Source organism: Chiloscyllium plagiosum, unplaced genomic scaffold (genome assembly GCF_037043375.1).
Source record: "Chiloscyllium plagiosum isolate Xiang-an unplaced genomic scaffold, Cpla_swu_hap1 HiC_scaffold_39, whole genome shotgun sequence".
Classification (NCBI taxonomy): Eukaryota; Metazoa; Chordata; class Chondrichthyes; order Orectolobiformes; family Hemiscylliidae; genus Chiloscyllium; species Chiloscyllium plagiosum.
Window position 1 is genome coordinate 3101484 of NW_028270177.1, and position 25777 is coordinate 3127260.

General features: G+C 43.3%; 2 protein-coding genes and 1 long non-coding RNA gene across 3 annotated transcripts in view; 2 read left to right on the top strand and 1 right to left on the bottom strand.

The window, feature by feature from the left end:
• Positions 1 to 14113, top strand: part of LOC122540832 (retinol dehydrogenase 13) — a 47090-nt gene extending 32977 nt beyond the window's left edge. Inside the window, exons 5-7 of the mRNA XM_087981353.1 lie at positions 4754 to 4870; positions 7151 to 7358; positions 10342 to 14113. Coding sequence (XP_087837479.1) covers positions 4754 to 4870; positions 7151 to 7358; positions 10342 to 10471 — 455 coding nt within the window. The 3' untranslated portion in view covers positions 10472 to 14113. The remainder of the gene's footprint in view (positions 1 to 4753; positions 4871 to 7150; positions 7359 to 10341) is intronic.
• A 147-nt stretch (positions 14114 to 14260) lies between these two features.
• Positions 14261 to 25177, bottom strand: ankrd34c (ankyrin repeat domain 34C). Its single transcript, XM_043677096.2, has 2 exons — positions 24921 to 25177; positions 14261 to 17209 (listed from the first exon to the last, which is right to left on the bottom strand). The coding sequence occupies exon 2, from the start codon at positions 17157 to 17159 to the stop codon at positions 15564 to 15566; it is 1596 nt and encodes a 531-aa protein (XP_043533031.1). The 5' UTR covers positions 17160 to 17209; positions 24921 to 25177; the 3' UTR covers positions 14261 to 15563.
• On the top strand, positions 18648 to 24411 carry LOC148138621 (uncharacterized). Its single transcript, XR_015753754.1, has 3 exons — positions 18648 to 18824; positions 21155 to 21356; positions 23242 to 24411. It is a non-coding gene; the product is annotated as an uncharacterized LOC148138621 (long non-coding RNA).
• Positions 25178 to 25777: the final 600 nt, after the last annotated feature.

Below are 25777 nucleotides of genomic sequence, written 5' to 3' on the forward strand. Positions count from 1 at the left end.
GGCGTTCTTCCTACAGGCGTCTGGTGGTGAGGGAGCGGCGAAGGAGGCCCAGGACCTCCATATCCTTGGCAGAGTGGGAAGGGGAGTTGAAATGTTGGGCCACAGGGCGGTGTGGTTGATTGGTGTGGGTGTCCCGGAGATGTTCCCTAAAGCGCTTTACTAGGAGGCGTCCAGTCTCCCCAATGTAGAGGAGACCGCATCGGGAGCAGCGGATGCAATAAATGATATTGGTGGATGTGCAGGTAAAACTTTGATGGATGTGGAAGGCTCCTTTAGGGCCTTGGATGGAGGTGAGGGAGGAGGTGTGGGCGCAGGTTTTGTAGTTCCTGCAGTGGCAGGGGAAGGTGCCAGGACGCCCCTGGTGTTCACCTTCCACCCTACCAACCTTCGCATAAACCAAATCATCTGCTGACATGTCCGCCACCTCCAAAAAGACCCCACCACCAGGGATATATTTCCCTCCCCACCCCTCTCCACCTTCCGTGAAGACCGTTCCCTCCGTGACTACCTGGTCAGGTCCACGCCCCCCTACAACCCACCCTCCCATCCTGGCACCTGGAGGAAGAACGCCTCATCTTCCGCCTCGGAACACTTCAACCCCAGGGCATCAATGTGGACTTCAACAGTTTCCTCATTTCCCCTTCCCTCACCTCACCCCAGTTCCAAACTTCCAGCTCAGCACTGTCCCCATGACTTGTCCTACTTGCCTGTCTTCTTTTCCACCTATCCACTGCACCCTCTCCTCCCTGACCTATCACCTTCATCCCCTCCCCCACTCACCTATTGTACTCTATGCTACTTTCTCCCCACCCCCACCCTCCTCTAGCTTATCTCTCCACGCTTCAGGCTCTCTGCCTTTATTCCTGATGAAGGGCTTTTGCCCGAAATGTCTATTTTACTGCTCCTCGGATGCTGCCTGAACTGCTGTGCTCTTCCAGTACCACTAATCCAGAATCTGGTTTCCAGCATCTGCAGTCATTGTTTTTACCTAAAAATGAGGTGCCAACGTGATGAAGCTACCACCTAGGATTATTTGCATGCCAAACAGCATAAGCAGCAAGTGATAGGCAGAACTAAACAAACCCACAACCAATGGATCATATCTAACCTCTGCAGTCCTACCACATCCAGTTGTGAATGGTTGTATATGAGTAAACAACTCCCAGGAGGAAAAGGAGGCTCCACAAATCATCATTGATGGAAGAGCCCAGCGCATCAGTGCAAAAGGTAAGGCTGAAGCTTTCGCAGCAATCTTCAGCTAGAAGTGCGCATGGATGATCCATCTCTGTCTCCTCCAGTATTCTCTGAATTACAGACACCAACCTATGGCCAATTGATATCCACATTATATCAATTTGGAGGCACTGGCCACTGCACAGGACATGAGCCCTGGCAACATTCCAGCAATAGTACTGAAGAGTTGTGCTCCAGAACTTGCAGCTCCCCTAGCCAAGCTCTTCCAGTATGGTTACAACACTGGCATCTACCAGACAATGTGGAAAATTGCCCAGGTATGTCCTGTACTTTAAAGAAGGACAAATTCAATCTGGCCAATTACCACTCCATCGGTCTACTCTTGATCATCAATAAAGTGATGGAAGGTGTCATCAACAGTGCTATCAAGCAGCATCTGCTCACTAATGCCCAATTTGGGTTCCAACAGGGCCACTTGCCTCTTGATCTCATTACAGCTTTGGTTCAAACATAGAAGAGCTGAATTCTGGAGGTGAGGTGAGAGTGATAGCTCTTGATGTCAAAGCCATAATTGGGGTGAAAGACAGTATGGCATTGAGGACCCCTAGCAAAACTGGAATCAGTGGGTATCGGGTAAACCCTCCACTGGTTTGAGTCTCTCCCTGGTGCGTAGGAAGATGATTGTGGTTATTGGAGATAAGTTTTCTCAGTTTTCGGTCATCTCTGCAGGAGTTCCTCCGAGTAGTGTCCTGGGCCCAATGACCCTCCCTCTATCATAGGGTCAGAAGCGAGGATGTTCGCTGATGATTGCACAATGTTCAGCACCATTTGTGACTCCTCAGATACTGAAACAGTCCATGTTCAGAAACAAGAATCTGGACAATATTCAACTGACAAATAACATTCGCACATTACAAATGCTAGGTGATGACTATCACCAATAAGAGAAATATAACCACTGACCCTTGTCCTTCAATGTTATCATCATTGAATTCACCACTATCAACATTCTGGAGGTTACAACTGGACTCGTCACATAAACACAGTGGCTACAAGACCAGGTCAGAGGCTAAGAATATCGTAGCAAGTAACTTCTCTCCTGACTCCCCAAAGCCTGTCCACATCTACAAGGCACAAGTGAAGAGTGTGATGGCATATACTCTCCACTTGCCTGATGAACGCAGCTCCAACAACACTCAAAAATAAAAATCTCAGCACCATTCAGGACAAAGAAGGCCGCTTGATTGGCAATACATTCACAAGCATCCACTCTCTCCACCACTGATGCTCAGTAACAGCAGTGTATACCATCTACAAGATGACTGTAAACGTTCATCAAAGATCCTCAGATAGCACACTCCAAAGCCATGATAACTTCCATCTACCAGGACAAGTGTAGTAGATTTGAGGGAACACCACCACCTGCAAGTTCCTTTCCAAGCTACTCACTATTCTGATTTGGAAATATTTTGCCATTCCTTCAGTATTGCTGGGTCAAGATCCTAGAATTATCTCCATAAAGGCATTGTGGGTCAATCCATTGCAGGGTTTCAAGAAGGCAGCTCACCAGCACCTTCTCAAAGGCAACTTGGGCCATGAAATTAATGCTGGCCAGCCAGTGACACCCACATCCATGAATGAATAAAAAAACGTTGGGTCTGTTTGTGTGTCTACCTGAGGAGTAAATGACATTTGTCATAATTGCAGTTTGAGAAAGAGAAATCCATATTTTGGATTGGACTTTTGTTTCTTTGTGATCTCGTTTACAGATTTTCATTTTGGCAAATGCAAAGTATTATAGACTCAATCATTTTCAGCTGCTTCATCAATGACCATCCCTCCTTCACAAGGTCACGAGTGGGGATTTTTGTTGATGATTGCACAATGTTTAGCACTATTCACATCGCTTTGGATACTGGAGAGGCCTATATCCAAATGAGAAAGACCTGGGCAATATCACGGTCTGGGCTAGCAAGTGGTAAGTGATGTTTGCATCACTCAAGAGTCAGACAATGACCATCTCCAGTAGGAGAGAATCTAATTATCTCCTTGACATTCAGTGGCATGACCATTGCTGAATTTGTCACTGCCAGCATTCTGGTAGTTACTGTTGACCAGAAACTGAGCTAGATTGACCATATTAATGGCTACATGAGCAATCTGGTCGCAACAAATCCTGCAACAATCACCTTCTGACTCCCCTATGTCTGTCCACTGTCTACAAGGCACAAATCAGGCATGTGATGAGATCTCCCCACTTACCTTGATGATTGCACCTTCAGCAACATTCAGCCCACTCCATTGTGTTGAGCATAATTCACAAATTTGACAAAGTCTGATTGATTGGTCCCATATTCACAAACATTCACTCCTTTCATCGCCGACACGCAGTGTTTAAAATCGACAAGATTACCATATAAATTCACCAAAGCTTCTCCGACAGCACCTTCCTAACCCATAACAATTACAGTCTAGAAAGGCGAGGACAGCAGAGCTATGGGAATGCCACTATGTACAAGTTTCCCTCCAAGCCATTCACCATCCAGACAAGAAAATATATTGCCATTCCTTCAATGGTACTTTGTTAAAATTATGGATCTCCCTCTCAAACAGTTTTGTGAGTTACCTCCACCAAATAGACTGCAGCAGTTCAAGAAGGCAGCTCACTATCACTTTTTCAAGTGCAGATAGGGGTGGACAATAAATGCTGGCCCAGCAAAAGTCACTAATCATGAATGAATAAAAATGCCTCAGTTTTGAAAGCAAGGTCTTTTCACGTTCATTCATGTGCTGTGTTAAAAGAACCGAAGAAACAGTGATTTGATGTGAGCCACATAATCTGGAGTAAGATCAAACAGAACATTACCTGAATCACCGAGCTGGGAATTTGTGTTGCAGACGTTTCGTCCCCTGTCTAGGTGACATCCTCAGTGCTTGGGAGCCTCCTGTGAAGCGCTTCTGTGATCTTTCCTCCGGCATTTGTAGTGGTTTGTCTCTGCCACTTCCGGTTGTCAGTTCCAGCTGTCCGCTGCAGTGGCCGGTATATTGGGTCCAGGTCAATGTGCTTATTGATTGAATCTGTGGATGAATGCCACGCCTCTAGGAATTCCCTGGCTGTTCTCTGTTTGGCTTGTCCTATAATAGTAGTGTTGTCCCAATCAAACTCATGTTGCTTGTCATCTGCGTGTGTGGCTACGAAGGATAACTGGTCGTGTCGTTTCGTGGTTAGTTGGTGTTCATGGATGCGGATCGTTAGCTGTCTTCCTGTTTGTCCTATGTAGTGTTTTGTGCAGTCCTTGCATGGGATTTTGTACACTACATTTGTACACTAAGTAGGGGACGAAACATCTGCAACACAAACTCCCAGCTCGGCGAACAGAATCACAACAACGAGCACCCGAGCTACAAATCTTCTCACAAACTTTGGTTACCCGAATCACTTGAAATACCCAAAGACCATAATTGCTTCTTATTCAATTACTTCTTAAAATGTGATTTCACAAATGACTGAAGTCTGTAAATGGGTTACTGATTGTTCTAATCCTTTTCTCAAATACAGGGAAAATTAATTTTGATGACATTAATTTGGACAATTGTTATGATCCTGCTGTTAGTTATGAGCAGAGCAAGCTGGCCAATGTACTGTTCACCAGAGAACTTGCAAAGAAATTAAAAGGTGAGTGTTGTAGAATGTACCAGCACTGCCAAGGAAGATTGAACTGGCTGGGGCTCCCTCCTCTATAACTGAGAATAGTAAGGGGTGATCTGATAAATGTGTTTCAGATTATAAAATGATGATACAGAGTAGATGTAGAGATAATATACCTCTATCCATTGTGAGTAAGTAGCATTCAAGGCCCAGAAACATAAGATAATCATAACTTCATTAATAAATTTAGGGCAAACTGTTTTACCTAGTTTTGGATGGAATTTGTCAAATCAAGTCTTTAGTCTAAATGGATTGTAAGAAGGTGCTCTTTATTCAAGCTTGTACCAAAGCATTATGGGAGAGGCCTGAGGGTCAAGCTCCAAAACACTGCTGTTCACAGTTCAAAACAACATATTTATACATTTTCACATCATAATGGTTACATGCAACGTTGGTATAAAATAAATTATATGTCAATCTCTTACTGCAAAAACAGGATTTAGTTTAGATTTTTTTTTGCAAAGTATAGAGTTCTCTAAATTCAATAGAACTTCCATTTCCAGTTTATCTTCAGGACTTCTCCATTCCTACCATCTCTCCTCACACTGAAACCTTTCCTTATGATTAATGCTTGTGTAGCTATCTCAAGCTGTACAACTGGTCTCTGAACTCTAAGTTGACTATTGTGTGATACTAGTGACCTGTGATCCAGGGGTCATATAGCATGGCCTCTTGCCCAACGCAAATAACAGCTGCACTTTCAGTTAACTGAGGATTTTTCCCTCTTATGGACATGCAGTTAAACTACCTTAGCTACACTAACTGTTTTCTTATTTGGATATATCTCAGCAAACTGCTTGCTGTCTCCCATACACCATACTCCAGAATGTTCTACATACTACGTTACTTCAACCTTGCATCCCTCTACCCAGCTTCTTCACATGACTTGTAAGTCAAAGTACAATTAATAGTCGGGCCCTGGGTAGTGTTGTCAAACAGGGAGGCCTAGGGGTTCAGGGACATAATTCTTTGAAATTTGCATCATAGGCAGACAGGATAGTTAAGGCATTTAGTACGCTTAATTGCTCAGACCACTGAGTATGGGAGTTGGGACGTTATGTTAGGTTTGGACAGGATATTGGGGAGGCCACCTTTGGAGTACTGTGTATGGTTCTGATTTACAAGGATGTTGCCAGGACTGGAGGAATTGAGTTATAAATAGAGGGGGTAGTAGCCTGGGCCTTTCCTTCCTCTGGAGTTAAGAGATGACCTTACAGAGGTTTCTAAAATTATGGGGTGTAGATGAGATGAATAGCAAAGGTATTTTTCCTGGGGTAGGGGAGTTCAAAGTTAGACAGCATATTTTTAAGGTGAGAGGAGGAAGATTTAAAAGGGACCCGAGGGGCAATTTTTTCACAAAGTGGGTGATTCGAATGTGGAATGAGTTGCCAGAGGAAGTGGTAGATGCAGGTGCATTTACACTGCGTAATACACATTTGGACAGGTACATGAATAGGAAAGGTTTAGACGAATATGGGTCAAATGCAAGCAAGTGGAACTGGTTTAGTTTGGGAAACTTGGTTGGCATGGATGACTGAAGGATCTGTTTCTGTGCTGTATGACTCTTAAGACCTAGAGATTGCTTAGACTACACATTTGTTAGCACATCATTAGTGCGAAGTGAATAGCATTGATTTTATTTAGAGCTAAGCTAGCTAAATATATGGAAGGGGTTAGCTGGGGAAGGGTGAGTGGAGGTTCATGTAAAGTATAAATGGACCAAATGACCTATGTATGTGCTAAGTACTTTTATAACAGTACTATGTATTGTATTCAGAGAGACAATTAAGCTGTTTATAATGAAGTCAGGGAGTAGTGTTGATAATTGGGGGGACCAAGCTTCCAGTTATTAAGTTAACATAAGTTATTAGCCTTTAGGATCCTAGTTCAGTATTTATGGGTATCTTCTTCATCCTTGCCTCTTTGAAGTTAAGATGTCTACTTAACTGTGAAATGTATTGTTTAAGTTTTGTGTTTCCAAGTCAACAATAGCTTTTGTTTGGATGCATTAGAAAAATCTGCTTTTAATTAATATTAACATGTATTGTTTAATCCCAAACTCTGAAAAGTGCTTCAAGCATTTCCACTTTAAGAACTGACACCAGTGGATGCCAAATTATGACAAGCTTTATTGATCTGTTTGTTCTGATTTGAATCATAATTCTCAGGGAATCATCTTTATCAAACTTTGAGTATATATCCTAGATTTCACATATTTGCCTTTGTAATTGTCTGCCTTTATTTTAGACACAGGAGTAACTGCCAATTGTCTCCACCCGGGAGTAATACAGACTGAGTTAATACGTCACCTGTACCCTACTCTGTCAATCTGGTTGAAGATTCTCCTGGTGCCTTTATCCATTCTGACCTTTAAGAGTGTACAGCAGGGAGCTCAAACAAGCATCTATTGTGCAGTTTCTGAGGAACTGGACAACGTTAGTGGTCTGTATTTCAGGTGAGGTTGCATTCTTTATTTGGTATTAAGGTCTACTTCTTGAAACAGTTGAAAGTGCGTGACTAAACATTTTGGTTCCCTCGATGTTTTCCTGCCAGGATTCCTGTGATGGTGAACACAACCAATGCACTCACTGATAAAGCAGATAATAAAGAAACAGTTACCAACCTGTCATGCTCTGGCTTTTCACAGTCTTGCACCATCTGTCCAGAGGTGTCAGTTTAGTGGTGGCAGATAGCATTCTTACCTCTGAGGCAGTAGGTCATAGGCTCAAGTCCTTTTTCAGAGACTTGAATCTAAAATCAAAGCTAAGAATAGGGCGGCACAATGGTTAGCACTGTTGCATCACAGCGCCAGGGTCCTGGGTTCAATTCCAGCCTTGGATGACTGTCTGTGTGGAGTTTGCACATTCTCCCTGTGTCTGCGTGGGTTTCCTCTAGGTGCTCTGGTTTCCTCCCACAGACCAAAGATGCGCAGGTCAGGTGAATTGGCCAAGCTAAATTTCCCATAGTGCTAGGTGCATTAGTCAGAGGGAAATGGTCTGGGTGGGTTCCTCTTCGGAGGGTCAGTGTGGACTTGTTGGGCGGAAGGGCCTGTTTCTGCACTGTTGGAGGTGTTTCTGTTGGACAATGTTAAAGCAAGGGCCTATTTGCTGTGTCTCAGGTGGATATAGAAATTTTAGTGCAATATTTTTGAGAAGAGCAATGGATCACTCGATAATATCTTTGCCAAATATTTACTCATCCGTCAACATCACTGAAAAGGCTGATCTGACCATTAACAACTTGCTAGTTGTGAGATCTTGCTATGTACAGCCTGAATGCGTTCAAACATTACGACAATGACTATCTTTTCTCATTGTATTACACAGACATTTTAAGGATGTGAAAACTGCATTGTTAATGCAAATCTATTATTTGCATTTGTTGCTGTATTGCAGTTTCACAGTGTATCACATTGCTTTTGAAATGTTGCATCAAGGAGCATGTCATAGAGTCATAGCGATGTACAGCATGGAAACAGACCCTTCGGTCCAACCTGTCCATGCCGACCAGATATCCCAACGCAATCTAGTCCCACCTGCCAGTACCCGGCCCATATCCTCCAAACTCTTCCTATTCATATACCCATCCAAATGCCTCTTAAATGTTGTAATTGTACCAGTCTCCACCATATCCTTTGGCAGCTCATTCCATACACATACTACCCTCTGCGTGAAAAAATTGACCCTTAGGTCTCTTTTATATCTTTGCCCTCACACCCTAAACCTATGCCCTCTAGTTCTGGACTCCCTGACCCCAGGGAAAAGTCTTTGTCTATTTATCCTATCCATGCCCCTCATAATTTAGTAAACCTCTATAAGATCACCCCTCAGCCTCTGACGCTCCATGGAAAACCACCCCAGCCTGTTCAGCCTCTCCCTGTAGCTCAGATCCTCCAACCCTGGAAACATCCTTGTAAGTCTTTTCTGAACCCTTTCAAGTTTCACAACATCTTTCCGATAGGAAGGAGATCAGAATTGCATGCAATATTCCAACAGTGGCCTGACCAATGTCCTGTACAGCTGCAACATGACCTCCCAACTCCAGTACTCAATACTCTGACCAATAAAGGAAAGCATACCAAACGCCGCCTTCACTATCCTATCTACCTGTGACTCCACTTTCAAGGAGCTATGAACCTGCACTCCAAGGTCTCTTTGTTCAGCAACACTCCCTAGGACCTTACCATTAAGTAGGTAAAAACAATGACTGCAGATGCTGGAAGCCAGATTCTGGATTAGTGGTGCTGGAAGAGCACAGCATCCAAGGAGCAGCAAAATCGACATTTCGGGCAAACACCCTTCAATCAGGAATTCAATCCAGGATCCCTTACCATTACGTGTATAAGTCCTGCTAAGATTTGCTTTCCCAAAATGCAGCACCTCGCATTTATCTGAATTAAACTCCATCTGCCACTTCTCAGCCCATTGGCCCATCTGGTCCAGATCCTGTTGTAATCATAGGTAACCCTCTTCACTATCCACTATACCTCCAATTTTGGTGTCATCTGCAAACTTACTAACTGTACCTCTTATGCTTGCATCCAAATCATTTATGTAAATGACAAAAAGTAGAGGGCCCAGCACCAATCCTTGTGGCACTCCACTGGTCACAGGCCTCCAGTCTGAAAAACAACCCTCCACCACCACCCTCTGTCTTCTACCTTTTGTGTTTATACACCCCCCCCCCCCCAAAATAAAGTGCAAAATCTGTAAGGGTCATGCAACTGTTAGACTAAGGTTATAGCACTGTGACTATTGTACATTGTCATGTGACTGCTCTACACAAATATTCGTAGTTTTGATCTGAAACTCTTACTATTGATGCTTGTAAGTGCATAGGAATAGTGTGAGAATCTCCACCCTGTAACCTGTGTAATTCAAGCTAGTGATACCAGAATTATTGTTGTACAGCTGAAGTCAGCTGGCTGTGTACACTTTGGGAATCTTTCCCATCAGTTTGTACCAACAGTGGTGTTGAGACTTTGAATAATTTGCTTCTTTGCCAGTGTAAAGTTCTGCAGAAAATACTGAATCTGAGTTTCTTGAGTGGGTTGTGAGGGTGGGGAACTTTGACATGTGCAATGTCATGAAAAGAAAATGCAATGAAAGGAAAGGTGCCCTGACCTCATGAGAGACTAAACATTTGATGACTGAGGGTAATAAATCTGTTCCATTCTGCCGACAAATCCATATCATTAGGAATGGGAAAGCCAAAAACCAAAAAGTTAAAAAGAAATTATATATAGAGAGAGAGAGGACAGTTTTTGATTGCGGCATGCTGGGAGACAGTTTTGCATCTCTTGTTTTGAAGGTAATGGCTGTAAGGAGTGGTCCTTTACACCATTGCACAAAGCCAATACCTACCCCATTGTCACCTAGAGGACCATCTACAGTTAACAGTGAATGCTAGACTAATTCCAATTTGTTCATGTTTGACAGTGATTGTGCTGTTAAAGCAACTGCCCCTCAAGGCAGAGATGATGACGCTGCAAAGAGACTTTGGGAACTCAGTGAAAAAATGGTGGGTCTCGAGTCTGAAGGACAACGGCTTCATGTTCCTGAATCCTGAGATGTTAATCCATTTGTCTTTATTCTATATTCCTGATTGAACATCTTATCTCCAGGGTGTGTTGTGTTTCTAGCTACCTTACTATGTAATATTAGCAGTTCTGAGGGAAATTTATTATCATGGTTCTAGGATGTTCTTGCCTTGGTTTGTGCAGAGATTTTGAAGTTTGGATAGAGCCAGTGTAATCGTAGTATCTTTCAAGACATTAAAATTCAATAAATTTCAAGAAGTCTCATAACCGTTACTGATTTCAAACATGCAGCTTGTAGGGAGAGGAAATGCAAAGCTCAATCTTTCACAGGCATGGTCACTGGCTTTTGCTTCACTTGGAAGGGATCAGCGTCACCCCAACATACAATTTCAAAAGTTAGCTAAAAACTCGTGAGGAAAATAGAATGACTTATTTGATTAGTGTAATGGCCTGGGTATTGGGAAGCAAGAGATGACTGTAATGTGTGAAAATTATATAATGTGTCCAGTGAAATATTTTACTGTTATTCCAACCTTGTCAACTTTCTAATTATAATTATAGATGCAAGAATTTATAATGGAAATTTGTCACACTACAAGGCAGGAGCAAATGATCACAATGTGCTGAAGTATTTCTCAATCTGGATATGAGAATACCAGCATAGGACTCTGTAAAATGAGAACTGTAATGCATCTGTACTTCCTTATCCAAAACACTTCAGTGACTGAGTTTTGGGATAGTGAGATAGTGACAAGCAATATGCAAATACAGATCTTCCTTGCTTTTATTCAAAAACTGAACTTTATATTTTTAATGTAATTTTCCAGAAGATTAAGCTGGTATTTGGAGGGGAGAAAGAACTCAAATTCTTATCTGAAAAATAGGAAATATTCCTTTTGCCAGATCTCCTGTGCTAGAGCAAACAATGGTCTGAGTAAGTGAGTTTATAAATCTTAAGCCTCTTCTGCAATAATGCATAATTATCTACCAACCCTAAATCCACTAATGTGGGCTGTTTAGGAAATTGGGTTTGCACATTCTTAGCCTTGTCTCTGCTGGATTGACAATTGACATACTATTTTCAAATTGAATATGAATTTCTTCACTACAGTGTGAAGGAGGGGTTTAACCTGCAATCCAAAACTTGTTCTTCATTTTTCAGAACTTGTATGTTCAAAAATAATGTTAATTAATTTTTCTGATTTCATAAAGTGACTCTGATTAGAATTAGGAATTCTATCTTTAATCTTGGTCTTGTTAATGCAATACATAGGTCACCATAAGTCTCTAAACAAGAATAAAATAATTCTTTGATCATAATTATGAATTACCTGTACTTGTTGGATGTTGGAGTATTTGTGTGCAGAGTTTAAAAATGTCACATTCTGTCCTCTGCAATGTATAGTAATAGCTCTGTTTTAACATATGAATTTCACACACAAAACCTTTAAAGTATATTATGCCCTGTAATGAATTTGTTTTTTAAAATTGTTCAGTGAGTGTTGAGACTGAAGAATCTACCTGTAGTGTTTATAAAGCACAGGAGGTGGTTTGTATTCATTTGGAGGTGGGAGCAGCGTCCAGTATCATTCCCCCTCTGTCATTGACCATTGTGAGTGTAACTGTTTTTATCTTTCACGTGTATCAGACTTGTATCTCTGTACTTATGAGCCATCCTTCTCACTCAGTGCATTTAATCTGTAATTTGCCCTGGCCCTTATTAGTACTATTTGCTAGATAGAGTTGGCTATTTATCTATCTAGTGTCCATAAAAGAATTAAAGGCTTTGTGTAAGTTGTATAATTCTCTTCAAGAAAACTGTCATCTCTTGCTGTATGAACTCTGACCACAGATGTAAGCTATGGTACTACCCTATTGATAATCAATTTGAACCATTGCTCATTTTGAAGTATTCTTGCCAAATCCTTGAAATTCCTCCCACCAGCCATAACTGAACCTGAGCATAGAACCATAAGATGGATCATTTTCATATGCTCATCCAAGTTGAGATGTTAATTTGCTTTGCTGACCTTCAAGAAATTGGATGTCCCAGGTTAGGGTGGGATGGCTCTGTCTTACAGTTAGAATGTAAAAAAATTTACATTGCCAACTCCTTCTATTCAGGGTAAATTTATATTGTCATCTCCTATTCAGAATCGATAAGAAAATTTGCAGTTAAAATTCTGACCACAACCTGCAGTTTAAAAAAAAACCGATTTACATCAGATCTTGTCATTAAGGAATGATCTACATCACATTGTTTCTGGAAATAATCAAATCACTACATAGTCACATGCCTCTCAAGAGACAATGGGGGGTGGCTTGGGGGTTGACTTCTGGGCATTACTGATTGTAATGTAAAATCTTGTGTCAAGGAAAAACTGGTCCCTTTGTTCAGGGAGATCTCTTGACGTGGTTGACCAAGCATTGCGAAGAGTGCTAAGGGTTCCCTCCAAAGCTTGTACTTGCTTAACAGAAGTTGGCATATTGCAGTTGCATCAAGTATGTAAGAATCTAAAGACCATCCTTTTGCATATGAGGTTAGGCAGTGAAACTGGGAATGCCATTTGTTCACTGCAGCATTGGTAAATATAGGGATATTGTTCTCAAATGCAGTGGAGAGATTTTGCTCTTCAGTGTTTTTGTATTGTAAAAGTTTTGTCCAGTACAATGTTACATGCCATTGTAATATACCACCCATTTATTTTATGAAAATACTCTTGTACACAAGATGCTGTAACAATCTGCTTACATTCTGTAAAGAAATGCTTGCAATTTCAAATGATAATTTAAATCCTAGAACAGTCTCTGAACCTTTCAGTGAAGCTTCAAATATCTATCATTGAGACAATATGGGTTAACATTTGCAAGTTCCATCCTGGGAATGTTGCTTATTTACAGACATTAAATTTAAAATATTAAGAAAATACAGATATCATGTTATTTACACATTGACAAAACACTAAGCAGAACAATGGACAGAGTTAGACCAATAAGCAAAATGGCTTCCGCAAATTGTAATTTTAATCAGCTCAACACTTTCTGCTTCATTTGGTTTAACAAACTTTGTCCAACCATCATTCAGAATAGAAGCTTTGGATTTGAGGGAGTCTCACCTCTGACAAAACTTTTAAGGTGCTTTAGACAGAGAAACAAACACATCTTAATGCACTTCGAGTTGGCAAACTGCTAATTATAATGATTCACATTCTAAATTTATTTCCACAGAAATACACAAATATTTACTTGAACAATATATTTTCTCAATTTAAATTTATATTTACTCACACAATACTCTGCAAAACCAATGCTAATACTTGTTTATGTTATTGTATTTTTCCATCCATTAGTGTAAAGTATAGGATAGTTACTTGAATTTTTTTTTGTAATTAAAGTTTGCAATTGTTTAATTTTAATGGATTCACAACCTTGGTCGAATGAGTCAGATTGGTGACTTCTAAGTCTTTTGCCCTTTTAGTTGATGAACTGACCTCCTTGCATAATGTAGGTTAGTCTTTGATTATTAAATGCAAAAACACAAAAGAATTGACTGTTGTGATTCAAAGCCCGTGTGGTGGAGGGAAGAGTTCAGGAGAAACGGGGATGAGACATTGTAATCAGGTGGTTAGTACTGAAATATATTTAGAAAAATAAACATTTTTGACACTGGTCTAATTTGTATTGTCATGTTTAGCTTCTAATGTTTGTCACTTTTTAGTATATAAATCCAAATGACAATTGCAGTTACTGCTCCAATGCCTATGTGCATTTCTCCGATGAGAGAAATTGAGGTCCTATTTGACCTGTTTGGTTGGGGCATATGGAATCGTATGGCACCGTTCCAGAGCAGGGAGCTCTAACATCACTAAAACACGTTGCCTGGTTATTGCTTTGCGTTGGGTCTGGTTTTAAGCACATTGGCTGCCATATTTCCCGCATCACAACAGGAATTACACTTACAAAGTATTTAATTACCTGTAAAGCGCTTGGGGATGTCCTGAGGTGGTGCAAGGTGCTATATTAATGATCAACCTGACAAACACTCCGACCACTAACTGCCCAAGTCAAAATAAATGCTAACTCGTCCCCAGTAGACGTCTTCAAGTGGTTTAATCTATCCGGAAGGACTACGGATAATATCTACTGCCGTCAAAGTGGAATAAGGAATACCGCCTAAACTAAGGATCCCGTTCGACAGCATTCACAAATGGACAGCAGTAAATAGTCTTATTGATGCGGTTGAATTCTGCTGCTTAAACAATAATCAAAGTTGCCTTTGTGATTCTGGCAAGTTGGGTTTATGTACATGGGTACACAGTCTGGCTGCTGCTGCTGCTGCTGCAACAAAACCGGTCAATTCACTGACCATGCTCAAGACTTTCAGGCAGAAAGTCCCCTCCGCCTTTCTGATTCCATGGTAACTTGTCAATTGAAGGCAGGATCACACGTTCATCTCTTTAAGAATAATTTTAAAACGTCCGAGGGGTGTGCAGGAATTTACGCTAGTTAGTTGATGTCCAAAATTTCGATAGTTGGAATATTAAATCCGTCACAATTAGGGAAATATTTGCGGTGATTAACTCGCCGGAAACTGTCCAGGCAACAAAATCTAGAATGCGCGAGTTTGTGCGCGGCCTGGAAACTAAGGCTTCACTGAAACCAAAACAATACCAGCACTTTGGTTATGTCAGGAGTGACCACGTCTTTTGGCAGTTAACGGGAGAGAGTGTGGGGCGGAAATGCCCTTTGAAGTGCAACTGGTAGTTTTCCTGCCATCAAAACCTGGCTCCTGGCTGTCTCCATGGGAAAGGGTCTATCCTTTGGGCTCATTTCATTGTCACCAGCTCCAGTGCCAAACCGGCCCCGATCCCTTCCTCCCAGTTGCCGGTGCAAGGGAAAGGGGACAGTGGCGGGGGAGCCCCCACCATCGTTGAAGTTGAGCTCATTTCGGTCCAGTTTGGCGACTGGTTTATATCCAAATGAAATGCGGCTCCCTAATGCTGCCAGCCCAGTTCCCCCGGACACTGGAAAGGAAAAGACTAATCAGTTTATTTAACTATAATCTTGAATTAATTTACATTCTGTTGGATATCTGAAGGTGAGATGGGGCTGTCAGATGCACTAAGTGTTCAGCTCCTCAAAGTCAGAGAGCTGCTTCATCTGCTCCACCTGCATGGAGTGCCTCCTCACCAGCTTCTTTTTGGTTTTCATTTCGTTCCGTTTCGGTGAAGATGGTGCCACAGGGACCAGGGATTTCAGGCCCATCGTCAGCGGCGAGGACGGTTTGCTGTTGCAGCCGATGTCAGGGATAGGCGGGTTGGGATTGACATTGAGTGGGGGCAGGTGGCCTGGCCTGGTGTGGGAGATGTGATCGAGCAGGAGGGTCCCAGAGCCCCTCCTCTCCAGGAGACCCGGGGGCCGGCGGCGGACAGAGCCCGGGGAGGTGCTGGAAATACTGTCCAGGGACTCCCGGGAGCTGGTCAGCAGCGTCAGCGGAGAGGTGTTGTGCTTTTTCCTTTCAAACGTGATTTTGATGGAATCGAATGGATTGGAGAGCGAGTCTGAGTAAAGCTGGGAGTCTGAATCATAATGGTCATTGCCCAACCTCCTGCGGTGCACGGTGTCCCTCAGGCTGACCGCTCCAGTGTCCTGCTCAGACGGGAGGGTACTCCTCCGGGCGAGGGGCTGGTGTTGGCTCTGGCTTTTCTCATAAGATTGTTTCCGGGAAACTGGAGCGGAGGTGGAGGGAGTGCGAGAGGTTGGGTCACCCACAAACGGGAAGGTGGACGGGTCTTTACTCTCGATGCTGTTGGTCCTGGACAAGGTGGTGCGTTTGGGTAGCGCCAGGCCGTTAATGCCCTGAATGAGCTCCTCATCGGGGCTGGCCCGTTTACACTCCTCCTCCTGGAGGGCAGCAGCCGCTAAGACAGAGGGAGCGATCAGGCCCCAGGGCTCAGACTGTAGCCTCTTCAGCTGTGGCAAGCGAGTCCCCATTCTCTTCGGGTTGACCTTCCTGGTTGGGGAGCTGGGCTCATTGTGGGCTTTGCCAGTGTAACCGCCGCTCTGGTGTGACATCACCTGAAAATTAAAGGTCTTCTCGCTTTCCTGGTCATCGGTGGGAGATGGAGTCAGCGATGTCTTGAGTTCAATGTCAGAGGGGGACATACAGAGAGGCGGAGTGTGTCTCTCCTCTAGTTCCGGGGAAGGTGGGACATTTAGATATTGCTTTGTTGTTTTGGTTCCAGAAGGAGATTTGTCAGTAGTGATGATGATGACCTCCTTTCCTTTGGCTTTGCAGGCGTTTAGAAGACATTTTAAAACCTCTTTATCATCAGTGTTGATGGCGTAAACCAAGGCAGAGGCCCCGGAGTGGTCCTCCAGACTGGGGTCTGCCCCGTTAGTGAGCAGCAGAGAGACTGCCTCTTCGCCGGCCCTCTCAATGCAGGCGTGCATCAGCGCGGTCCTCCCCGCCTTGTCCTGGATGTTGGGGTCCGCCTGGTTTTCCAGCAGGTACTTCACCATCTTGGCTTTGCTCACACTCTGCTGGTCGACGTGCCTGGTCATACACGCGACCATCAGGGGGGTCTCCCCTCTCTCATTGCTCTCATTAATGTATGCCCCACCTTCCAGCAACAGCCTGGTCAGCCTCAACCTCCCCAACCATACCGCCTTCAGGAGAGAGTTACCGTCAGTCCGGAGCTCAGGAGCATCGTCCATCCTCAGTGCTGTTACTGTAGCCCCTTTAGAAACCGGGAGGATGCGAGAACCTGGGGTAAGGGGAAAAAGAAAAAAAAGAATCATTCATGGATCTGCGGTCATTAGCTACCTGAATGCGCCCTGACTGAATTCTGCTGTTTCTCATCATCTCGGGCTGTCCAGAGTTACAAATTAACAAGTTTATCCAGGAGTTTTTGAGGATTGTGCAGTGAGGGCTGACCCACGCAGTACATTACCGAAGGATGGTGCAGTTAACGGGCCAGTCTTTAAGATGCGATGCTACAGTCAACTCCCAATTGAAAAAAAAAGGGACACTGTTCATTCGGAGGGGAGAACAAAAGAACAGAATATTATTTAAATGGAGAAAAATGGCAGAAAGCTGCAACACAAAGGGACTTGGGGGCACTTGAGCATAAAACACAATGTTAACACCCAGCTGCAGCAGGTAATCAGGAAGGGTAATAGAATGTTGGCCCTTATTTCAAGGGGGTTGTAGTATATGAGTAGAGAAGCCTTACTGCAACTGTACAAGGTGCTGGTGAGACCCCGTCAGGATCACTGTGAACAGTTTTGGTCCCCTTATTTAAGGAAATGTATCATTTCTTTGGAGGTAGTTCACAGAAGGTTCGTTCTGACGATCCCTTGAGTGAACAGATTGTCATATGAGCAAATGTTAAACAGGTTGGGACTCCACTCATTGGAGTTTAGAAGAATGAGAGGTGATCTCATTGAAATATAAAGGATTATTAAGGGGCTTGACAGGGTCAATGCTGAGAGGATGTTTCCCCTCATTGGATAATCTAAGACCAGAGGGTATAGTATCAAAGGGGCACCAAGATTGAAATGAGGAGGAATTTCTTCTCTGGGTTGAGAGTCTTTGGAATGTCTTGCCACAGAGAGCTGTGGGGACAGAGTGCTTCTGTATATTTAAGGCTGAGACAGATCTTTGATCAATCTGGGAATCAAGAAATATGAGGAAAGGGCACAAAAGTGGATGTGATGAAAGTTGGATCAGCCATGACCTTATTGAATGGCAGCACAGGCTTGAGGGGCCAAATGGCCTCCTCCCGTACTTTTGTATGCCCTTATTAGCTTATTCCCCTCTCCATAAAGATCACATAACACCATTCACAAGGCGAGTTCTGGATCCAATGTTTAACCCACAACCAAAATGCAGTAAGAAAATGCCATCTAGTCATTGCTGTACTTAGACCAGCCACCTCCTTTTCCTGTGTTACATCTACATTAACATTTTGAAACAGAAGTACTTAATGCTTTGGGATAGCCCAAAGTTGTGAAAGGTGCTATATAAATACATCTTTCAATGTATCTAATGACCAATGAACAGTGCTTTGCCTTGGAAGGCATGAAATTGTGTTGGTGTTGGGTATAACTCCAGTCTAATATAACATTGTCTTTTAGAAATTGGACTCCTTTGGGAACTGCAGAAACTAATTTTCTATTTTTATCTTTCAAGAAGGAAGATCATCCTCTTCTCCCACTGTGTCCTAATACCAGACATCAACTGGAGTTTTCTACATCTGTACAGACAGACATGGAGCTGCTTGTAATTAAATTCAGCCCAAGGGTTAGCTGGCTTCATGACAACAACAACAACAGCTTGCACTTTCCAAATTGGAAAACAATCCAAGAAATCTCACCAAGGTATAATCAGACAAAACAATGGCACCTAGTCAAAGAATGAGGAGGGATCACAAAAATAGTATGTTTTCAGGATGGACTTTAACTTCTCTGCTACTCTCATTGTGATGGAAATTCCATAGTTTGGAGCTTCCATGACCGTAGGCACAGCAGCCTCTGGTAGAGGAAGGAAGTGGGAGTGGACAAAGCCCAGGGGGGTGCAGAAATCCTGGAGGTTGGGTGAGGTTACAGAGAACTGCATTAGATAAGGTGGCCATGCAGGATTTGAGCGCAAGGATCAGACTTTTAAAATTAAAGCACAGCCAGACTGGCAGCCAGTGTAGAAGGGAGATAGACGGCCTGGACTACTTGTGAGTTGGGATACAGGCAACAGAGTTTTGAGTGAATTCAGGTGTGTTAGCTGAGTATCTCACTATGCATGGGCCAGTCTGAGATTGCTGCTACAGTCAGACTCTGGGTAATTGTCATACTGTCGCAGGTAGATAGGATAGTGAAGAAGGTATTTGGTATGCTTTCCTTTATTGGTCAGAGTATTGAGTACAGGAGTTGGGAGGTCATGTTGCGGCTGTGCAGGACATTGGTTAGGCCACTGTTGGAATATTGTGTGCAATTCTGGTCTCCTTTCTATTGGAAGGATGTTGTGAAACTTGAAAGGGTTCAGAAAAGATTTACAAGGATGTTGCCAGGGTTGGAGGATTTGAGCTATTGGGAGAGGTTGAATAGGCTGGGGCTGTTTTCCCTGGAGCGTCAGAGACTGAGGGGTGATCTTATAGAGATTTATAGAATCATGAGGGGCATGGATAGGATAAATAGACAAAGTCTTTTCCCTGAGGTGGGGGAGTCCAGAACTAGTGGGCATAGGTTTAGGGTGAGAGGGGAAAAATATAAAAGAGACCTACGGGGCAATTTTTTCACGAGAGGGTGGTATGTGTATGGAATGAGCTGCCAGAAGAAGTGGTGGAGGCTGGTACAATTGCAATAGTTAAAAGGCATCTGGATGGGTATATGAATAGGAAGGGTTTGGAGGGATATGGGCAGGTGCTGGCAGGTGAGACTAGATTGAGTTGGGTTATCTGGTTGGCATGGATGGGTTGGACAGAAGGGTCTGTTTCTGTGCTGTACATCTCTGACTCTATGACTTAAGGATCTTCTGAAGCAATAAAACAAAATTGCCACTAAATAATTTAGCACTAAATTATTAGTCTCATTCAAATTTGCAACAAGAGTGTAAGCAGGATTCCGTCAAATTGTTCAACCTGTGCAATTGTATAGAATCCACACATTGTAAGTACTGTGCTGAAAGTTGAGCTTTCACATGCTTTTTAACCTTCAATTGCAAATTCCCTCATGTCTGCTGCAGGCTCCTTCTGCATCATTTTCTAATCCTAACACCCAACCTACCCTCAGTTTGGCTGCAGTCTCCTGTTCTTTCTCTGCTCACTGCCATTAATGGTTGTGTTGTATGAAATTCCTTCACTAAACTTTTTTTTCCCGCTTTTCCCTCTCCTATTTCTCAAAGCTTCCCTCAAAATCTTTCACTTTAATCTTACCTTTACTTGCCTTCTGTAACTTTTCGGAGGGAAAAAAGTGAGGACTGCAGATGCTGGAGATCGGAGCTGAAAATGTGTTGCTGGAAAAGCGCAGCAGGTCAGGCAATCCTTGTCGAGGGAGGCAGAGAACTTCTTCAAGGAATCCTTGTAGAGGGAGGAAGAGAGCTTCTTCAAGGAAGCCTGAAGAAGGGCTCATGCCCGAAATGTCAATTCTCCTGCTCCTTGGATGCTGCCTGACCTGCTGTATTTTTCCAGCAACACATTTTCAGTTCTGGAACTTTTCTCCTAGTTTCTGCTTTCTGTCTGTTTTCATTCCCCACTCCCGCCCCAGTCCCACCTTGTTCTTTTGAAGAGCATTGGGACTTTTTGATTTGATACAGCACAGAAGAAGGCCATTCGGCCCTTTGTGTCTGTGTCAGCTTCAGAAGAGCAATCCAATGATACCTCCCTATGTTAAAGTTTTATAAATGATCCATTGATACAAGATATAGGGAGATGGTAGGGCTCTTGTGGTACAGTGATAGTGTCCTTGCCTTGAAGCCAGGAGGCCCAGGTTTAAGTCCCACCTACTCCAGAGATATGTAAGAACATTTCTGACAGGTTGATTAGAAAATATCTATAGAGAGGTGGTTCCACTAAGGACGGGTTTCTGAGTATTCTTGGGATGAAAAGAAATGTTGTAGAAGGAGCCAAATTCAGCCAGATACTCAAGAAATTACCTGAACTCACTGAACATTCACAGTCAGAAGAAGGTAGGGGTAAAACAATTGCTGTATCTTTCAGGCACACACTGAGCAACACTTTAAATATCGGGGAAGGCTGTGGCGAAGTCAGTCACAGAGCGGAAAAAAGTTCAGAGCTTCAGTTCACCTCCCTACTTTGAAGTCAAGATTTCAAGGAGGTTTGATACACACTACATGATGATGAACTGCACCTTCTGTTCATTTGTGGATACCGTTCAGTTTCTTCAACCATAGGTAGCTTGGTGAGTGCTCCTAAAACAACTTGTTCAGTTTGAAATGAGCATTACTTCAATGCTTAATAAATTAAGTAACTGAGGGGAAATAGTTCTATTGCAGAATAATGTGGGACTTTGATTTGCTTCTCTCGATGGATGTGGCCTCAACAAATGAGTCATTACTCACAGAAATAAAAGGAAATTAATTGACATTTCCAGTGATTTATTAACAATGTCTTCTAATGAGCACTACAATTTACAGACTTACAGAAATTGGCAGCAACTGAATGATCTGGAGGGATGCCTCATTATTCTCGGGCAGTTGAGAGCATGGTGGTGATAAGAGTCACAGTGGATGTGTTTGTACACTTTGGCCAGAAAGTTGAGATAGTCCTATCTTGACTCTTTATTCTGTCTGGCAGGAATAGACTGGAGTGCTTGACCCAGAATCTAGTTTGTGCTGTTGTTCATTAAGAACATGCTGCATGCACTGAAGGCAGAAGGTGGAAGCATAAATCCTTTGCAAGAACTGCTTCTGTTAGCTTAAACTTGTCACATGTCATCCATCATCATTATTTTCCAAACATAATCACACCCATGATACTCCAGCACAGACCTGAGTGACTGCTATGACTGTTGGAGGTGTCATCTTTCAGATGAGACACTAAACCATGGCACCTCTACTTTCTTGGGCGTGTGTGAAACATTCCATGGCGCTATTCTGAAGGAGAGCAGAGAAGTTCTCTCAAATTCTGGTCAAAATCTATCTCTCAACCAATATCACAGAATCAGATTAGCTGATAATTATCACTCTGTTATTTGCAAGATTGTGTTGTGTATGAATTGGTTGCTGTGATTCCTACATTAAATCAGTAACTATACCTCAAAAATATTTTCTTGAAAGGGAAGTGCTTTGAGATATCTGGTGGGTTTGCAAAACACCATTTAAATTAAAGTTTTCCTTTTTTTTATATGCAGAATCCTAACTCTTCAAAAAGTCAGTCAACATTCAGTGGTCTTTTAAGATTAGGGTGTTGACTGGTTGTGGGCAGTAGATGGCACAATAGTCCACGTGACCTGAAAAATTCCTCCAAAATCTAAATTCAGAATAGATTGCAGGTTAACTGCCAGATGCTCTGTACTTAATGAAGATAATGAAGATTTTATTTGACAATATGTTGTGTGAGACATTTTTGTACATCACATTTTAAACATATTTGGAACTGGTTTGGCAGTTGACATATTGCTATGACTGTAATGCAAGTTCATCAACTTATAACACTTTGTTATTCACGTACATATGGTTAATAATTAGAATTGAATTGAAGAGGTTCATTGCTGTAATCTGGAGTGAATTATACTGTTATGATATGTATGTCAGTAACTCACATTGCACTGTTTTCAAAATCCTTATCCTTATTTACAATTCCAACCTTCCTCCCCAATACTTCTGTAAATTGCTGCAGATTTTCCTGGTCTTTCCCACCGATCAATATCACAGATTTCAGAGATTTCCATGACCAAAACTTAAATTTCTTTCCAAACCTTCCCATGTTGCTACTTCTCTTTGCACCATGAAGGGTCCACTCCTCACCTGAGTGCTGTTTGTGCGCTATTCTTACCACGCCGCTCTTAATGCAACACTCGGGGGGTGTAGCTATACATGAGCACAGGTTGTTTTTGTAACAAAAATGATCACATAAAGAACAATTTCACCTTTGATATCCATTATTGACAGTATGTGTTTAATACTTTTTGTTCGATTAACTTACACTTTAAATGTAAATTTAAATATTTAGTTTGATAAGAATGAAATTGTTTAATAACAAAATTTGACAATATTCCCACGAAGGATGAAGCTGTATTTAATTCTGAGAGAAAAACTCAGCGATTGTATATTTTTTTCCGACAGTGCTTTGCATAAATCTACAACATTGGACTAAAGCTGTAGTGTTATGAAAACCACATCGATCATAAATGAAAATAGAGAAGAAATGAAAGCGCTTTATTCAACCCAATGAAAAGTCATTGAGAGGGAGCAGTGGACAGTCCAGTCTCGCGGTGCAAATACAGGAAAAGCTGAGGGAAGAAAAGAAATAGAGACAGAGACATAACACCGACGTAGAAGCGGCTCGCCAGACAGACAGACAGACAGCAGCAGACACAGTGAGCTGGACCAGGTGGTGAAATAGCTGAGGCTCGCACGGGAATGATACCGCTGTCCATGGTGCTGTTTCTGCCGCCGCGTCAATGCTGTGGGACTCTGTTCAAACCATGTTGACATTTTCATAAAAAGTAATCGACCTGAAATATTAACCCTGTTTCTCTCTCCACTGACGCTGCCTGACCTGCCGAGTGTTTCCAACGCTCTCTGTTTTTATTTCCGATTTCCAGCATCTGCAGTTTTATGATTTTTCACTGTCATTTTCATTTTCTTTCCTCTGCTCCCCACTCGCTGTTGTGCCCCCTCTCGACCTCCCTCATTCCTTATCCCTCACGTCCTCTCCTGGTTTTCCGTTTGGCCCCATGTCTGTCCTCTCGGTGCCTTGTATCTCTGCTCTCTCCCAGATATAGCAGATTGCACTCTGATCTGTTTCAGTACTTGTGTGATGTTGGGTCAAACTCCTGTCTGTGCCTCTCCAATCACTCCCTCTGTGTTCCTGGCTGTCGGTGTCCCTCTCTCCCTCATGGATAGAGTCAGGAATCTCTGAGTGAACCCCACTGAGCGGTACCGCGTTGCTGTCTATAGACTTCACTGACCGGGTACTGGCTGGTGGACAAGTCGGCTCCTCTCACAGGCCGAGCCGGGTCCTCGGGGTGGCCCGAAGCCGGGGTTCAGGCGCCTGGGGGTTGAGGGGGAGAGAAGTGTTTATTTTTTACAGACGGACCAGCCGCTTGCTGAGCCGGGGGAGTATCCCAGCGTCAGACAGAGCTGTCTGAGAACCTTAAATGGGGGAGTAGCGAAAGAGAAATGATTCCCGGGCAAGAGGAAGGCGCGGAATTCCTGAACAGCTTCCATTCCAGCGGCTGGGGTAGCGGTCTGTTGAGCCCCTGGTGAAATGACAGGCAGCTACCTGGGCAAGTTCACGACCACATTAAACATAGCAACCCCCGGGGCGGCGGGGTTAAATCTGGGGGCTTTCCATTGGGAAATGTGAGGCTCCCCGTGGCCGAATACCCTGTTTGTGAAGGTGTTCGAAGCAAGTGCAACATTTCAACCGTGAAGAGTCCTCTCGAATTCAACAAAATAAAACGGAGTAAAAAACGCGCGGAGATTTCCTGAACTCTGTAAATGAACTCCCCCCCCCCCCCCACCCCTTCCCCTTCCCCTTCCCCGCCAGCACACCCTCCCCTCCCCCGGGATGTAAGGGGGGGGGGGGGGGGGAGTGGGGCTCTCAGTCTCTCTGTCTAAAACCAACAGCAACCCACCAAGCGGTCCATGTATCCTTAACCATCCCGAGGATACAGCATTTAGAAAGTGTAAAAGCTTAATGTACTGTAAAATGTTAATTGGCAGATGGATCTTTAATATTAAGCTGTTTCCAAGTTGTAATCAAATCCAAATGTTTCTGGAAGATTAAGGAGACTTACCGTTGTACAGGGAGCAGCCCGAGGCGGCTGCAGGCGCTGGGAGCAGGACATGGTGCAGCCGCTTTAACTCCCAGAATCTCCCTGGAACCTGCTCCCTCTCTCCATCCGACAAGGAAGCAGCACTGGAACCTGGTTATTTCCCAACTGCAGCAGCGACCGGACTGGGAACAGGAAATCTTCGGCAGATTCACAATTCCAACTCTAAACAAAATGTCATTCTATTTTGCACAAACCGATTTAAACAAAGCCGGGGGTGGTTGTGGGGGGGGGGGGGGGGGAGGGAGATTGGTGGAGTTTTGCCGGGGTGGGGGCTGTGAATGCCGGTGCAGTACTCAACTCGGTCTCACTGTGTGTTTTTGGGGGGGGTGGGTTGAGATGGAGAGATGGAGTTTATAAATAACCTTTTTTTTCATTTGTCAGAAGCAATACGATTGCGTGCACGTCACTAACGTCATTCCCAAAATAAGCACGTAACAAGAATGGTGAGAATTCCCCCCTCCCTCACATCTCTTGCCCTCACTCCCTAGCACTCATTGCCTTCCTATTACATCGTGTAAGCCGCTCTGGTCTGCTTGTGATGTGGAAGGAGTTACTTGTGGTCAATATCTCAAAGATTAAACTTTGGGAAATTAAAGGAAGTCTGGAAATCACTCATGTCTAAAATCAATAATGTTGGGAAAGGTTCAACTATTTTCCATCCCATTTCTCAGTGACAAAGCAGGGATAGGGATGTGAGTAATGTGAGACATGGCCTGGGCTGACCATGGGAGGAATCAATGTATTTGGAAGGAGCTTTCCCCAAATTTTCCCCCACTGGTGGTTTTGTGTCTCACTCTGTTGGAGCCTCAGGGATGGAG

Bases quoted from the DNA above. Each gene is read 5' to 3' on its own strand.
- ankrd34c (XM_043677096.2), bottom strand. From the start codon at position 17,159: ATGGACGATGCTCCTGAGCTCCGGACTGACGGTAACTCTCTCCTGAAG.